At 36.8% G+C, this 17,923-nt stretch overlaps 1 protein-coding gene across 1 annotated transcript in view; it reads left to right on the top strand.

Moving 5' to 3' along the window:
• DNAH6 (dynein axonemal heavy chain 6) overlaps nucleotides 1-17,923 on the top strand; it is a 207,943-nt gene that overhangs the window by 41,574 nt on the left and 148,446 nt on the right. Inside the window, exons 24-36 of the mRNA XM_087716259.1 lie at nucleotides 610-805; nucleotides 1,635-1,799; nucleotides 2,190-2,303; nucleotides 2,703-2,828; nucleotides 2,910-3,065; nucleotides 3,754-3,915; nucleotides 5,715-5,852; nucleotides 7,632-7,799; nucleotides 9,269-9,417; nucleotides 13,125-13,232; nucleotides 14,154-14,709; nucleotides 15,795-15,917; nucleotides 16,514-16,696. Of these exons, the coding sequence (XP_087572385.1) occupies nucleotides 610-805; nucleotides 1,635-1,799; nucleotides 2,190-2,303; nucleotides 2,703-2,828; nucleotides 2,910-3,065; nucleotides 3,754-3,915; nucleotides 5,715-5,852; nucleotides 7,632-7,799; nucleotides 9,269-9,417; nucleotides 13,125-13,232; nucleotides 14,154-14,709; nucleotides 15,795-15,917; nucleotides 16,514-16,696 (2,344 nt within the window). The remainder of the gene's footprint in view (nucleotides 1-609; nucleotides 806-1,634; nucleotides 1,800-2,189; nucleotides 2,304-2,702; nucleotides 2,829-2,909; nucleotides 3,066-3,753; nucleotides 3,916-5,714; nucleotides 5,853-7,631; nucleotides 7,800-9,268; nucleotides 9,418-13,124; nucleotides 13,233-14,153; nucleotides 14,710-15,794; nucleotides 15,918-16,513; nucleotides 16,697-17,923) is intronic.

Here is a 17,923-nt window from a genome sequence, read left to right as displayed (position 1 = left end):
GAAAATAAAAAAGCAGAACACAGAGCTACATATAGTTCTAAAACTAAGAACTTAAAGAAAGAAAAAATACACAAGTTAAATACATAAAAAATTCACAAGCTAAATACACAAGTATTTATGGTTCCAGTTTCTTTGTGTTGAGAAGTCTGATGGCTTGTGGAAAGAAACTGTTGCACAGTCTGTTTGTGCAGGTCCGAATGCTTCTGTACCTTTTTCCAGATGGCAGGAGAGTAAAAAGCGTTTAGGGGGGGGGGGGCAGCCACAATGTTTCTGGCTTTATGAATGCAACGTGTGGTGTATATGTCCATGACAGAGGGAAGAACAACCCCGATGATCTTCTCTGCCTTCCTTACTATTCCCTGTAATGTCTTGTGATCCAAAACGGTGCAATTCCCAAACTAGGTGGTGATGCAGCTGCTCAGGGTGCTCTCGATGGTCCCTCTGTAGAAAGTTGTGAGGATGTGTGATGGAAGCTGTGCCTTCCTCATTAGACATGTTAAGTCCTCCCAACTTTGGAAAGACTAATAAGTATAATTATAAAATGTATTTTATAAAACATTAAGTAGGCTTCATTTGTATTTAAATTTGCATTTTACAACTTTATCTCAGATTCTACTTTTTATCGAATGATGAGCTCTTGGAAATATTGGCTCAAACTCGCAATCCTCAAGCAGTTCAGCCTCATTTAAGGAAATGTTTTGATTCCATTTCTAAACTGGAGTTTGCCTACATGGCACCAACTGAGGGAGAAGAAAAAGTTCTCACAAATGATATTCTAGCAATGCTCTCCCCTGAAGGTGAAAGGGTAAGCATCTTTTTAAAAATTCTAGGAAAATTCCTATGAAAATGCCTATGCTTATGATAATTATAAATAGGATAATTCATCAAAAATTATGTTATAAGAGCACTATAAAGAGTGGGTGGATGGAGAGCTATATTTTTGTATATAAATATATATAGTGTAAGACAGTGTTTTTCAACCACTGTGCCGCGGCACACTAGTGTGCTGTGACATAGTGTAAGGTGTGCCGTGGGAAAAAGAATTTATATATAGTCAATATAGGCACAGAGTTAAATTTTTTTAACATTTTCTAATGGTGGTGTGCCTTGTGATTTTTTTCATGAAAAAAGTGTGCCTTTGCACAAAAAAGGTTGAAAAACACTGGTGTAAGATACCGTTTAGTATCTGTTTTAGTTTTTCCCATAGGCAAGAATTGTAATTAGTCATATATCAGTGAAAGTAAATGAAACTGATTCTTCATGAGTCCATCTTTTTAAAATAGATTATTTTTCTGGTAGAACCTCATGCTGGATTTGCTTTTTTGGTACTGTGTTAGAGCAAACAGAATATTAAGAGCCTGAATATTGCTGAATCAGTTATTTTAAAAAGTCATACTTGAGATGGAGAATATTTAAAAAGAAATCAAAACCTTTGTACAAAGAACTTTTGAAGTATTTTTTTCTATTTTTGTGCTGCATGAATATGACTTACATCATTAATAATTTTGTAGTAACTCTTTTTTTCTGGAGTTTTCCTACTCCCTAGCACTACCTGAGGGAGAAGAATGATATGAATTCTGGGGGGAAAACGTATCAGTTAACCCTCGCAGTGAATGAAAGGTTTGCCTTTTTAGGTTGGCTTGGGAAAAGGACTTAAGGCCAGAGGAAATGTTGAAGACTGGCTTGGCAAAGTTGAAGAAGCAATGTTTAGTTCCCTTAGACGACTGAGCAAAGCTGCCATTGCAGATTATCAAACTAGAGAACGAACAGAATGGGTTATCGCTGGACATCCTTCTCAGGTAAACCATACTCTTTAATGGCTTGACATTCGCAAGCATTACTTTATCTTAGAAATTCAGTATATTGCTCCTTGGCAATAGTTCTTCAGATATTCCCAATTTTATGATAGAAATCTATCAAATAAATATTCTGTGTTCCTAGGTTGGATGTTAATAGATGTAGCTGCTTATACTGAACCAAGTTCAGAAGCATTCAGATTGTGGTAAAGATCAGTGGGGTAATAAGCCTACTGTATTGAGATTATTGAAGAATGGTTTTGAAAGTTCAGAAGTTTGATGTGGTAGAAATATTCAGTAATGTTTAAATGATAAAATCAGAACACTGAAACTAGATATCATCTCCAGCACAAGATACGTCTGTCCGAATTCTGTTTCATTTTCTTTATATAGGTTGTGCTGACCATTTCTCAGCTCATGTGGTGTCGAGATCTCACTCAATGTTTAGAAGGAGAAGATCAAGATCATTTAGTTGCTTTGGAAGAGTTTGAAAATGAGAATTTTGATGTGAGTATTCAATATCTTTTATTTTTTTAACATATTGGTGTTATTTTATACTTTTGTAAAAATAAAATGTAGAAATATTTTAAAATCAAAATAGTTATTGTGGATGGTGCCTTTTTATATAATGTATAAGTCATTCTAGTCTGAAATGCCTACTAAAACATTTCACATATCTGAGAAGTTCTTGAATGGATGACCATGTATATGCTGGTTCGCAGAGATCCCTGAAACAATATCAAATACAGCAATGATCTTCATTGCTAATAAAAATATTCAAGAAAGTCCCTATGATCTTTTTGGATTTAATATCATTTTCTTCAATTTAACCTATTCCTGTCCTTTCAGTGCAAGGCCTTATGTTAAGTAAAGACTCAGGACATTTTGTTTCCTTTCATTTCACAGAGACTAAATGCATTGGCTTCACTAGTCCGTGGCAGCCTTCCCAAAATTCACCGAAATATCATAACGGCACTGATTACTATTGATGTACATGCAAGAGACATTGTTACAGAACTTGTACACCAAAAGGTACATTAATTTTGGCTAAAGAACATGTATAGCTTTACCTTTTAAAAAAAATCTAATAAATATTTTCTATTATTTGGCAAGGTGGATTCTGTGGACAATTTTGACTGGCAAAGACAACTGCGCTACTATTGGGACCTCGATTTAGATAACTGTGTGGCAAGAATGGCTTTATCACAATATACCTATGCCTATGAATACTTGGGTGCATGTCCAAGATTAGTGATAACGCCGCTCACGGTAATGTGTTGCTGTAATTTTCTTGCCTGTAAAGTTTAAGAAAATATCTCTTTCAGTGGAAAGAGACTGTGACAAGAGAGGGAAATGAAAAAAAAAAGGCAGAGGAAACAGGAAATACAGCAGAACAACAGCAGGTTAACAGAGGGAGGCTAAAAGTGGTAGAGTGGAGGTTGATGACATTGAGAGGCGGTGATGATCACCATGGAGCTTTGAGGCTACATTTTTCCCCTCACAAGATAGATATTGCAGCTACAAGTACATTTGTAATAATAAAACTTCTTACCCCCTTCATGCTGCCAGAAAAACCCACCCGGAAAGAAAAAATGCATAGACACATTGATAAAGGAGCAGAAAAAATAAATACAATACAGGTCCCATTAGATTGATTGGGGTAGTCCCATGAGATTAGTTTAAGTGTAAGGTGAAAAATAAAATTAATTGCCATGCCCTGATTTCAGTTCTAGGCAGAAAGCCCCTAGCCTACATAGCTTCAGGACTACATTAGGGACAGATTTAGAAGTCAAGAAAAAGGTTTTTAAGAAACCAATTGCTTTTTATTTCCCCCCGTCCAAAATTAAATCAAAGTTCCATCAATATCCTATATAATAACTTGATGCTGCAGTTGTAGTTACATCATATTCAGATTTCCTTACAATATTGTGCATATGTTAACATTAAATCTCATCAGGATCGTTGCTATCTTTGCCTGATGGGAGCCCTGCAGCTTGACCTAGGGGGAGCGCCAGCTGGACCTGCCGGTACCGGAAAAACAGAGACTACTAAAGATCTTGCAAAAGCACTTGCCATCCAGTGTGTGGTGTTCAACTGTTCAGATGGCTTGGATTACAAGGTATGGCATTCAAGTAGGCTTACAGAAACAGGAAAGTTGTTTTTTATAGTAAAGCATAATAATAATTTCTGTAAAATAATAATAATATCAAACATGAGCCAGTCATTTTCATCCAGTCCTTAACTGATCGATCTTTGGACAGCTTAGCTGGACTAGAATGAGAAAATTGAATAAAAGAGTGGGTTTGACACTATGTAGAAAAAACCCAATAATTTTATGGAGAAGTAGACTTTAATGGCCCTTGATAAGATAGGATTTTAAAGAAATTATTTCTCATGTTAATGATTCCTCTAACAGAATTAATTACAGCAAATTGGATTATTGTACAATAATTCTCTGTGTTCAGACCCTTTCATGCTCTTCGTAGTAAGATCAGTAGCTTTGTTTAGATGTGCCTAATCTTGGTTTATTAAATAAGCCAGAATCTGCTCCTTAAATATTCAAATACATAATGGCTTGATTTACATACATGTTTTTCTCATTGCTCAGAACTTGTAAGTGTTGCTTGTTCTTTTATTATTGGAAGGATGAAGAACTGATGCAAATTAGAAAGAATCCTTACTGGGTATTAGTCACTCTTGGAACTGTTTTGTTGTGTTGCTTTTTTGCAAACGGTACAAAAGTTTAACTTGGTCCCTAAAGGGGTGGACAAATATTAGCATAAAGTGCATGGAAAATGACAGCAAAGTCTATTAGGTCACTCAGTAATTACATCTATTGAACTGTCGGTATAGATTCTAAGAGTAACTATGCTTTTAACATCTACATATAAATATTTATGAATGAAATCATCAACAATCAGTTACAAAAGGCCTGGCCTGGTTGCTATAGAGAAGTAAAGGAGTGCTGAAGCATGGCGGGTAGAGAAGTTTGTTGCCATTAAAAAAAGATGGAAAGAACCATGAAAGCATCTACACCTGCCTCTTAATTTTATGAACTAAGTTTAAATTTTGAGTCTCTCCTTCCCATTTCTCTTTGAAGTTGGGATAAAGCCAGTGGTGATATTCAGCCGGTACGGACTGATTCGGGTGAACCGGTAGTGGCAACCTGTGGGTGGGCCCGGGCCCGCCCCCCCCACCCCAGCTCTATGCTGTCCTATTTAGCCACGTTTTCTAAGCCGCACACATGTGTACAAGCCACATGTGTGAGCAAAGTGCATGCACGGAAGACACGTGCACTCACGAAGTGAGCGTACATGCACCCATGCTCATAGTTTCGGTGCACGGCAAACCGGTGGTAAAGTTATGTGAAACCCACCTCTGGATAAAGCAATGTAACCATAACCATTAAACCAGTATGCCATGTTTAGTTGTAATGTCCAATAGCAGCACACAAAATTGTTCATAAATCAGCTTCAAACTATAGCAATAGTTATAGCACTTAGACTTATATACCACTTCACAGTGCTTTACAGCCCGCTCTAAGATGTTTATAGAGTCAGCATATTGTCCCCAATAATCTGGGTTCTCATTTTACCCACCTCGGAAAGATGAAAGATTGAGTCAACCTTGAGCCAATCAGGGTCAAATTGCTGGCAGTTGGCAGTCAGCAGAAGTAGCCCTAATTTACTTTGGGCTAATGAGCCAGTTGGTATCAAACATACAAACAAGTCAGAGTAAAGCTGAAATAGGCTTCTATTGTTTTGATGAAGTGATGCAGAGATTTAACACAGACCTCATGGAACTTGGATGTATGCATCCTTCTCATTATGCACTTTAGAAGTTGATACTTGAAACTACAACTGAGCTGAGGATAAACATTTAAGACAATGTAACATCAATGTATACATATTGTTTCAGATGATGGGGCGTTTCTTCAGCGGTTTGGCACAGTCTGGAGCATGGTGTTGCTTTGATGAATTCAATAGAATTGACATTGAAGTTCTGTCTGTTATAGCCCAACAATTGATTACAATAAGGAATGCTAAAGCAGCAAAGGTACCAAATGTCCTGTTTCATGGTTTCTCCCCCCCCCCAAATGTAATAGGTAGATAAGTATTAATTAGCATATTTTGGTTCTCTGTATCAAGAAGAATGAAAGAGGGAAACATTTTTACCCCACACCTCTTAAATTTTTATATAAATTCATTAATAAGACATGATTTTCATTCTCCGAAGGATGCCAATTAATACTAGCCATCCTGCTCTTTGCAGACATTGTTGTAATTTACTCCACAAACTTGTCATTTTCAGTGGAGCACTAATAAGAAAAATATTAAACATTCCAGTGTATACAAAAAAATACCCTAAAAAGTCATTGCTGATATAATCAAGGAAGAAGAACCATGGTGGCTCAGCAGCTTAAAGGTGATGGATTTGCTGCCCAGAAAAGGTCACCCCTCTATGCTCCATCAGTTCTAGTCCCAGCATTACGTGATGGAGTGAGCTCCGATCACATGCCTCAGCTTCTGCCAACCTAGCAGTTTGAAAGCATGCAAAAATGCAAGTAGTTAAATAGATACCATTCTAGTGGGAAGAAATCAACTGGCGGTGGACCTTCTCAAATATGAGGCAAAATTGATGGAGAAACCCCCTGGATGATGCTGACACTCCCACAGAAAATCATTAGCTATGTGTGGTGCTAGTTTGCCCCCTGCGGTGGCCCCTGGGTAGCTCACAAGCGTGAACTAAATAAACTAGCAATCCTAGACAGCCAAAACATTTCTGTAATAACATTGTAGGCTTCCTGGCTTTTAATGTACAAATGCCATATGCTAAGAAAATAAATAATAACAAGGGAGATATTGAGCAACATCAAGGATTCAATTACTTGAGCATTATTTTTCATTGTTCTGGTATTCTAAAAGAACACAATATGTAACATCCCAAAATACATAGGAGAGATCTGCTGCTATGGTAATTTATTAAACTAGAGGTACCCAGTATATATTTGTGCTTTCAGCATATTTTGAAGCAAGTAGTCTTCCCAGTTATTTTACAGAATCCAATCTATATTCCACTTTTAGATGAGATCTAGTCCACATTTCAAAAATCTACTTTCCAAGCCCCCAATGCACTGTTAAGACTTGAGACTGTTCCATTGAAAGTCAAGGCAAAGATTTGGGTGCCATGTTTAATTTTTAATTAGAATTAAATCTGGTGCCTTTTAGGTCTGGCCTTTGGTTTTGAATGATTCCTGTCACTCTGTGTGGCACTATCATTCTAGCTAAACTCAGTTCATGTGGCTTTTCATAACTATTTCTCATGACTTTAGGGCCTAGGCATGCTAAACCAAGTGTTAAAATGAGTTAATGAGACAGAACATCAAATAAATGTGTCTTTTGTTCCAACTTATTACTTGCTTAAACTAGCTAAATATCTTACTGAACAGTTCCTATACATAACAGATGCAATGAGCTACACTCTGTGGTGATTTATAGAAAATATAGGAGACATTAGCTGTTCTTATCTGATTGGAGTGACTTTCAAACATTGCTTCCTTTGTTTTTACTTTTCAGAACAGACATTGGAATATGTATATAATGGAAAGAAATAATGCTGAACCAGATATTTTAATTTTCATATGCATTGGTTTATTATCATGTTTATGATATTATGGTTTTATATTTTATATAAATTAATATCTTATGTTTTATGTATAATTATATTGTATTCATGAAGGTTCTGATCTATGCCTAAAATAAAGAATAATGTAATTTGAATGAAAATATAAATGTAATGGCTTTCTCTTTTTTTCCTTTTTTCCTTTTAAAAAAGGTCACTCGGTTTATGTTTGAAGGACGTGAAATCAAATTAATTATGACTTGTGCAGCTTTTATTACTATGAATCCTGGCTATGCTGGGCGCACAGAGTTACCTGACAACCTAAAAGCACTCTTCAGGCCATTTTCTATGATGGTTCCAAACTATGCTTTGATTGCAGAGGTACTTTTTCAAAACCTATTATTAGGGCCAGAGGCAGCAATTAACAATAGTAGAGCAGGTCCATCATTCAATTGCTTACACATTTCCACAGCCCAGCCAATCAGTCCAAACCAGGTACGGTAAATGTTTTTTTCCAAACCTCCTGCTTAGAAGCAATTAAAAACATAATTTGCAATGTGTGAAGGTTGTGAAAAGGAGGCCTTTGAGCAATGAGGAATATTTTTTGGCTAAATTGTACAAGGCTAAACAACGGTTCAACCAAGATCAAACAATCCCATCGGAATCCCTCCTGTTCCTCAGCATGAGTATTTTCACTTTGGATTCAATAGTTTTAATAATCAATTAAAACTATTATTACTATTATTAAAGCTATTTAAATTAATTAAAGGTATTTGGCATATACTTCAACAGGCTAATAGGTTTGTAATTAGCAGCCTTTTAGTTAAAATCAACTTTTTAATTAGTGTGTGTGTGTGTGCGTGCGCGCATGTGTTTACTAATTAAGATGACCTAATACTCCTTCCTTGATTGATTGATTGATTGATTGATTGATTATATTTGTATGCCGCCCTTTCCCCCCGAAGGGGACTCAGGGCAGCTCACAATTCAAATCAGGGAAGAGGGGTACAAACAAAAAATAAAACAAAACATAACAATGCATAATTTAAAAACACACAACAGTCATACCATTCGAGACGGGGGCAACAGCTCTTTAGCCCCAGGCCTGTCGGAACAGCCAGGTTTTAAGGGCTTTGCAGAAGGCCTGGAGGGTGGTGAGGGTTCGAATCTCCACGGGGAGTTCGTTCCAGAGGGTCGGAGCAGCCACAGAGAAGGCTCTCCTCCGGGTAGTCGCCAGTCAACACTGGCCGGCGGATGGAATTCGGAGGAGGCCTAATCTGTGGGATCTAATCGGTCTAGTGGAGGTGATTGGCAGCAGGCGGTCTCTCAAGTACCCAGGTTCAATACCTTCTCCTCTTTTCCCCACAACAGCAGCTCTATGAGCTGACTTAGGCTGAAAGAGGGCCCAAAGTCACCCAGCTGACTTTCGTGCCTAAGGCAGGACTAGCTCTCACAATCTCCTGGTTTCTAGGAGAGCATCTTATTACTATTACTATTAGTCTTCTCATCGTTTCTGTCACCCATCTCCTCCCACTTATGACTGCAGGACTGTAATTTTTTTGCTTGTATCCTTAGGATTTATATTGATATCAATTGTTTCCTGATTGCTTATTGGTACCCTATGTGTTGTACCTTATGATTCTTGACAAATTTATGTTGTCTTTTTATATACACTGAGAGTATATGCACCACAGAAAAATTCCTTGTGTGTCCAATCACACTTGTGTGTCCAATCACACTCCAATCACACTTGGCCAATAAAGAATTATATTAATCAGTAGAACAAATTGGTTCTCATTTAGTTATGCTTAAGATTTCTGACTTTTGTAAGAATGCATTTTATATTTCAGGTTATCCTGTACTCTGAAGGATTTGAATCAAGTAAAATACTTGCAAGGAAGATGACTCAGATGTATAAACTCTGTAGTGAACAGCTTTCCCAACAAGACCACTATGACTTTGGAATGAGAGCTGTCAAATCTGTGTTAGTCATGGCAGGGTAAAATATTAACTTATTCCTTTATTTGTTTGTATCCCCGGCTTTATTATGTTTACAAATAACTCAAAGTGGTAAACATAACTTCCTCCTCCTCTTTTTTTTTTTTTTTTGCATAATATTTTTATTTCCGTTTCATTCTATACAATCACATGTTTACTGTGCATAACCGGGGCATATAACATTGAGTAATAAACACAACCCTCACTTATATAGAAAATGCCCCCTACAATACAAACCGAGTATACCACCTTGACCCACCATACACCCTCTTTCAACCCCCTCCAACTTTCATTCTTCCTTCTCACATACCCCTCTACACCTACTTCCCCTCCCCCTCTATCTAACCCTATCACTCCCTCTCTTAATCCATTCCCTCCCTTCCTTCTCCTCCTCCTCTCTCTCACTCTCTCCACCCTCCTTCTTCTTTCACTCAGCTCCTCCCTTCCGTATACTTCTATTACCTTCCAATATATTCGGTTTGTTCTGTTTTAACACTAACATTAAAAAGCCACAGTATACAAGTGCAATCATGTACCTTAAAGCTTAACACATATTATGTTTCCCCCCTCCACCCCTCCCCCTAGATCCCCACCTCCCTTCCCTCCCCCCGACTTCCCAGAGCCCATACATGGTATAACTTTTTGACAATCACAGTCTAAAATATCTCTACATTGATCTCAGCTTCTTACTGTTACCCAAATTTTAAACAGTTTAAGTTCTTACTGATGCTAAGCATAAGCTATCTGGAGTTTCTTAATCCCATGTTTACTTTGTATATAATCAATCCATTTTTTCCAGTCTCGTTTATATCTCTCGTTTGAATGTTCTTTGAGATATGCTGAAATTTTTGCCATTTCGGCTAAGTTTATAACTTTCAAAGTCCATTCTTGAATTGTAGGCAAGTCTTTCTTCTTCCAATATTGCGCCACCAAGAGTCTTGCTGCCGTTATTAAGTACAGAACCAAATTAATCTCTGCTGCCGTAAAGTCAATACATATACCTAGTAAAAACAGCTGGGGGGTGAATTTTATCCTTCTTTTGAAGATATTTTGCAGGATCCACCATATTTTTATCCAAAATGCCTTAACATTACGACATGTCCACCATATATGAAAATATGTAGCATCAAGAGAACCACATCTCCAACATTTAGGCTGAACATTCGGATACATAGAAGCAAGCTTTTGGGGATCTAAGTGCCATCTATAAAACATCTTATAAAAATTTTCTCTCAGATTTCTTACCCAAATTCTTTCCCATGTATCCAGCATTATTGGTTCCTCAATATTCTGAGCCCATTTTATCATACAATCCTTAATCAGTTCCATTTCAGAATCCATCTGTATTAATACATTGTATATCCTCTTTATATGCATTGAGCTTTGATCTCTTATTTGTTTAAACAAATTATCCTCAACTTTTACAAAGCCAATTTTTTGATCTGTTTTCCACCTGGCCTGTAGTTGACCATACTGAAACCACATTTGAACTACCTTCTCTTCTTTAAGTACCTCTAAAGATTTTAATTGCAACACCCCTCTTTCTAAAATAAGAAGTTGTCTATAGGTGGTTCTATCATGTTTTTGTTCTGTATTCAGATTTTCAATTGCATGTCTAGGAATTGCCTACATGGGCAATTTATCATTTAGTTTATGTTGGTATTTTTTCCAGACCCGCAATAAACATTTCTTAAAATATGATTTTTAAAATTCTTATCCAGTTTTTTGTTAAATAACAAGTAAGCATGCCAACCCTATACCAAGTCGTGTCCCTCGATATTCAATATTCTATCATTGGTTAAATGAGTCCAATCACTAATTGCAGATAATGCCACTGCATCATAGTATAATTTTAAATTAGGTAATTTCAATCCTCCTCTTTCACGTGTATCTTGCATTATTTTCATCTTTACCCTTGGCTTCTTTCCTGCCCATACAAATTTGTTGATACCCTTCTGCCATTCTAAAAGATTCACATCTCTTTTAAGTATTGGTAACATTTGAAAAAGAAATAAAAAATTTGGTAAAATGTTCATTTTCACTGCCGCTATCCTACCCAGCAAAGACAAATGCAGTTTCTCCCACCTTTTCAACTCCAACTGTATACTATGCCAAAGTGGTTCATAATTATGCTTATATAATTTCCCATTTGAGGTTAAAATATTAACTCCAAGATATTTAACTTTTTTAACTACCTCACATCTTAACATTGCTCCCAGTTCTTCCTTCTGCTTGATATTCATATTTATAGCTAATATTTTGGTTTTTCCTAAATTTATTTTAAATCCCGAGACTTGACCATATTGATTGATCGTATTCATTAAGACCCTACTGGATTCCTGCGGTTGTAACAATATTATAACCAGGTCATCCGCAAATGCGCGGACTCTGTATTCTTGCTGTCTAATCTTAATCCCTTTTAGACCGCTCAAGCCCCGTATCTTATTCAACAATACTTCCAAGGTTATAATAAACAATAATGGGGACAGAGGGCAGCCCTGTCTTGTACCTTTTTCAATTTGAAAGGAGTCTGTTAGACTTCCATTGACTATAATCTGGGCTGTTTGCTGCTGATATATTGCGCCAATTGACCGTAAAAATGCCCCACAACAACCCTGTGAGGTGGAATGGGCTGAGAGAGTGTGACTAGCCTAAAATCATTCAACTGGCTTTGATGGTTAAGGTGGGACTTGACTATAGTCTCCTGCTTTCTGGTCTGGGCCTTAACCAATAGACCAAACTGGCTCTCATATGTTCTGTGAAGTCCAATTTTATGAGAACTATTGTTGTAGCAATTCTGTGGAGCTCGAAGTATACAGAGCCTGATACATTCCCCTATTGTTAGGAAAAGCTTTAGATAGTAGACTTGTAGAAAATAAAATTATTTCTGGTTATGTGTAAATAATGCTTTTGGTGAACTCCACTTTAATGTATATTTTTACACCGAAAAGATTAATGTTATATAGAACTTGGTATACAATAAGCAGAATTATCCATTGTTTGGTTTTTTTATGAAGGTTTAATTCATCTATTTTAGCAGTTTGTATATGATTGTGAAAGAGAAAATGTGTAAAACACCTAGCAAAAAGAAAGGATATTGGCATGCATCCAGCATCAATCTTAGGAATTTTGTAGTTATTAGGAAAGACCTTTATAAAACTCCTATACATACATACATACATACATACATACATACATACATCTATTTATTCCTATACACTAATGTAACTGACACACTAAGGTTAATGTAAGCTTAAAATGCTATTTTTTGTAAATATAGATCACTTGCTCGCATTTGTGTTGAAAACACCAAGGTGAACGTGAACTAGTGATCTAAATTTAGAGAAAACAATATTTTAAGTTTATATTAAGATTAGTGTGTTGGTTGCATTAGATATACATATGTGTATATGACTTTTATAAAGGTCTTCCCTAATAACTAAAAATCCCTAAAGTTGGTACTTATCAAATATTGGTATTCATCAAAAGTGTTATTGCACAAGTTATAAAACATGTATATCTATACCTCTCTCTCTCTCTCCCTCCCTCCCTCCCTCCCTCCCTCCCTCCCTCCCTCCCTCCCTCTCTCTCTCTCTCTGTTTGTGTGTATACATACAAACACACAGACACCTATTTATACGTTTAATGCAACTGATATACTAATGTTAATATAAATTTAAAATACGGTACTGTTTTCTGTAAATCTAGATCACTAAAGAGAGAGCATCCAAACCTGAATGAAGACGTTGTTTTAATAAGAGCATTACGAGATTCGAATCTCCCAAAATTTCTTGCAGATGATGCTCTTTTGTTCAGGTACTTTTAAAATTAATTATTACTTTTTATTTCATTATAAGTTACACAATTAAATAAAAAATGAAAACAGGTGGTTTCCTTAAACTCTTAGGCACTTGAAACTGGATCCAAAATCTGATTGTGAATCAATAAATATGCTAAAGAACTGATGAGGTTTAATTCCATTCTTCAGTCCTAGTTAACAATCTTAAGGTCTAGTCTGTATGATTGCAATTAGTTAGTCTACTGTTGTTTCAAAGACAATCCCATAAAGAACCTACTGTAATAATCCAAGCAAGAGGTTATCAGAAGCTGGATAGCCATAATAAGAATGCCTTTGTTTATGTTGATTCCAAACACATATATCTATTAAGCAGATGAAGATTTGCTTAGCTGCAAAATCCTGTTAGACTCTGCACTATAAAGTCATGCAGGGTCATCTCGTGGTGAGATGGACAGCAAGCAAATTTCATAAATAAATACTTCTGGGAACTATGTTGGATGAGTGAGTACCTGCAAGCTGAAAATCTAGATTTTGTTATGAATATTTCTCATTTCTGGCTATCCTCTCTGATATCGTATGCCTGACTGCTTCAATTTAGTACATGGAAGTGGTAAGGACAAGGCAATTTTAGACTTAAAATTTTTGAATCTGGACTTTTTATTTTTCCTACTGACTGTTTACAACTCTCATTATGATCATTTCTGTATTCTGGCCATAGTTGGGGATTAGACAACCCCCAATCCCAATATGGATTTTACCCAATCTTCTCTGTCAGCATTTCAATTGAAAGATGGGATAAAAGAAAAGGAGAATTAGGGGAATGAACAACTGAATTCAAATCCTCTCCTTATTTGCTATGTGAAATGTTCTCGTTGATAACTTAAATTTTGCACTAATGTAAATAAACGAGCAAATCTTTTGTGCTTCCTTTCTTTTAGTGGAATTATATCTGACCTTTTCCCTGGAGTCATAATCCCAGAACATAATTACGGAGTGCTGCAGTCAACAATAGTAGATACCATCCTTTCCAAAGGATTACAGACTGAAGATTGTATGATCTGTAAAGTGATTCAGCTGTATGAAACTATGCTGGTAAGGCATGGGGTCATGCTTGTTGGACCAACAGGTGGTGGAAAAACGACAGTTTACCAAATTTTAGCAGATACACTTGGAACTTTACATAAAGCAGGTGAGGACTATCATTTTTTCCAGCCAGTTAAAACATACGTTCTGAATCCTAAATCAATAACTATGGGTGAGCTATATGGTGAAGTTAACAATTTAACCCTGGAATGGAAAGATGGCTTAATGGCACTTAGTGTGCGAGCTGCTGTGGTCGATACCTCTGAAGATCATAAATGGATCATCAGTGATGGACCTGTGGATGCCTTATGGATCGAAAATCTGAACACGGTTCTAGATGACAACAAGATGCTTTGTTTGGCTAACAGTGAAAGAATCAAACTCACGCCTTCCATCCATATGATGTTTGAGGTAATTACATTCTTCATTTTAATGATTTTTCTAATGCTCTGTTCAGAGTATCATTGGATTTCACTGGGCTTCTTCCAGTGTTTTTCTCAAGGACAGCTTCACTGTTCAAATCTTCAAAACTAATATGTGTTGGATAAATGTAGAGGCTTGTCTTATTCAAAATGAAAAAAAAGAGCTCTAACTTTATCTCTTACATTTTAGCATTGGGGGAATCCATTGCTGTTTTCAATTTTTTTCTTTCTCGTATTTCTTTTATATGAGGCAGTAAATGTTGTCTAGCCTAAAATCTTGCTTATATTGTTATGCAATTGAACAACAATTTTACACCTGGGCTAGGTTTGAAGTTTTTTAAAAAAATTAGGTATGATTCATAATATTTTATGACTGTCTCATGTGTTGTCTCCATTACTGGGAGAAGCTAGCCAGTGTATGCTATTGACTCAAGCAGATAGGCAGAAGGGAATATCAATAACTTGATGGGAAATAATTTCTTTCCATTCTAAACATTGGTAGGTTTTTATTTTGGTTTGGTTTTTTTTTTACAAAAATTACAAGGCTTGAATAAATATTCCCTTAATATTATTATTGTATTTTAAAAATACTGTACCCTGAATCCATTACTGGTTTTGTTTTGTTTTGTTACTTTTGTGTGATTAGAGTTCCAATAAAGGAGAATATTTGTAGCCCAGGTTTGAAATGAGTCCTTGGTGCTCTCTGAGCTTGTTTGTTTTCTTGCAAATGTTTCACCACCCAAACTAGGTAACATCATCAATGCTAGTGTGTTGATGATGTTACCTAGTTTGGGTAATGAAACATTTGCAAGAAAACCAGCAAGTTCAGAGAGCACCAAGGACCCCTGATTAGAGTTCTTATAAAAGATTTGGAAATTCTTCTTCAGGGGCCTAGCTTTCCTCTTTGCTATGAGATCCAACAATTCCTGTATTTGTCTGAGATTACAATCTCAATTAACAAAGAAATAGAGATGTTATTTCTGAACCAAAGATGCAACTTTATCTGCTTTCCTTTCTTTGCTTAATAATATGCTGAACTAGAAACAGATGCAGTGTCTGCTATATGAATTTTAGGTAGAAGACTTAAGAGTTGCTTCACCTGCCACAGTAAGCCGATGTGGAATGGTATACATTGACCCAGAGGAATTGAAATGGATGCCTTATGTGAAAACATGGCTGGCAGGCCTTGAAGACAAAGTATGTTTTATCTAGTACATAATAATAACTAAGTATTTTGCACATTTTTGTTAAGATTGAATATTCTCTGAGGCCACCTTTTTACAGGCCCTGCATTTGCGGAATACACTGTTCCCAAAGGCACTTGGCCTTTTTTCGTCTGGCATCCATGCAGATATTGAATGTTTTTCTTTTATACACATGTCTTTGCTGCTACGTTACATTGGGCAATCATCATGTTATATTTGATAGCCATGGGATTTATTTTTAACTTATCTATATTGTTGTAAGTGATCCAGAATTTGGGATGGGCAGTATAGGCAAAGGAAGGAGGGAGGAAGGAAGGAGATTCTCAGTTCTCATAATCTGCTTTTTCATTGTTGAAATGGCTTTGTAAAATGGCTATAAACTTTGGTATCTTCTTTCTGGGCATACCAGTACCTCCCTTTTCTTTCTCATTTACCCTATTTCAACTCTAGACCTATTAGAATAGGAGACTTTAGAGTGCAATACTATATACACTAATGTATCAGATCTCCTTTCTTCTTATGAAATGTACATTTTTTCTGAGTTGATGAGGAAACAATAATTGTACAACAATGTTAATTTTTCTTTAGCTCAATGAAGAAACAAGAACATATTTGTTTGAACTCTTTTCTCGTTATGTTGAAGATGGCCTAAAATATATTCACAAAAAGTGTTCCCAAGCCATAACACAAGTGAGCATCAGTAAAGTTGTTACTCTTTGCTGTTTACTGGAATCATTACTTCTTGGGAAGGCAGGACCCAACATGAACTTGGTATGTCTGTTTGTTTTATCCTTTGTATCATTCCTCTTTCTTTTTCCTACATGGTGGGATCTGCTAGGTCTAAAAGAAATAGAGGAATTTTTTAATGTATTCCAGTCTTATTCTATTCTACTTCTTATATCCATTAATTTAGCAACTGCTCAAAATTATGAGAGTGCTGAAAAAAATGGACTTTTGACCAATCTTCATTTGTTAGTTCTGTCCATTGCAGCATCCCATGATCACGTGATCACAATCTGGGCACTTGGATGCTCAGATTGCAAGTACAGTGTAGCAGTGGATCACAGCTGCTGACAAGAAAAGTTGCAAGTTCCTCCTATAAATCGCTCCTGCTTCCTTTTTCTCCTGTGAAAGAAGCAGCAGACGATCTCGTTCTCTGTTGACTCTCCATCTGCCTGCACTCTATAGCAGCGGCCCCCAGGGGCACCAGGGACCAATTCTATGGAGAGAGGTTTTCCCACAGACCGGAGGGAGTGTGGTTTCATGTGCTGCCTGCATTTCACGGATGGGGGATTTGCTTGTTTGCGTGGCCTGCTTTCTGGCATGCCACAGACTGGTGCCGGTCCACAGATCGGGGGTTGGGGACCCCTGCTCTATATAGCATGTGCCCACCTGTAGTCTGCAGCACATACCCATCTGTACCACTTCTACCAATAACCTCTGTCGACCTTCCCAATGTCTCCAAAGGCTCTCCCAAGGCCTCCGCTGACCCTTGTGGCCTCCAATAACCCACACAAAGCCTCTGTTCTCCTGCTTGAGTTCCATGGTGTTTGTCCATGAAATTTCACCTTCCAACTAGCACTCCTCCCTTCCACCTAGCACTCCTGCATTCCTTGCTTGAGCAAGGAGTCCAGTGGTTTTGATGGCAACCAGGAGTTTAGGGATTACTGTCGGTAAATAATGTGCACATATTATGTTGCACTTTACAGCATAATGTAGGGGGGAAACATACATTAGAAGTATCAAGCACTATTTACCAAACCTGCTTGAATATAGTTGTAGTACATTTCTTAAGATTAAGTATGGAACAAACTTCACAAGCCTCTCTCTTCATCTAGAATACCACTGCTTAAAAGACATTTCCATTCAGACCCGGTTCAATGATTTTTAAGAGCAACAGTACATGGAAAATAGCTTCACTTGTTGATTTCAAAGAAATACAGAGTATCACAGCCATCTGTTTAATATTAGCAATAGCAATATCAGTTAGACTTATAT

This window comes from Thamnophis sirtalis, unplaced genomic scaffold (assembly GCF_051295495.1).
Source record: "Thamnophis sirtalis isolate CommonGarterSnake01/CBP01778 unplaced genomic scaffold, rThaSir2_p1.2 scaffold_5, whole genome shotgun sequence".
Classification (NCBI taxonomy): Eukaryota; Metazoa; Chordata; class Lepidosauria; order Squamata; family Natricidae; genus Thamnophis; species Thamnophis sirtalis.
Note: the sequence above shows the minus strand (reverse complement) of the source record. Positions and strands in the feature narration are given on the sequence as shown.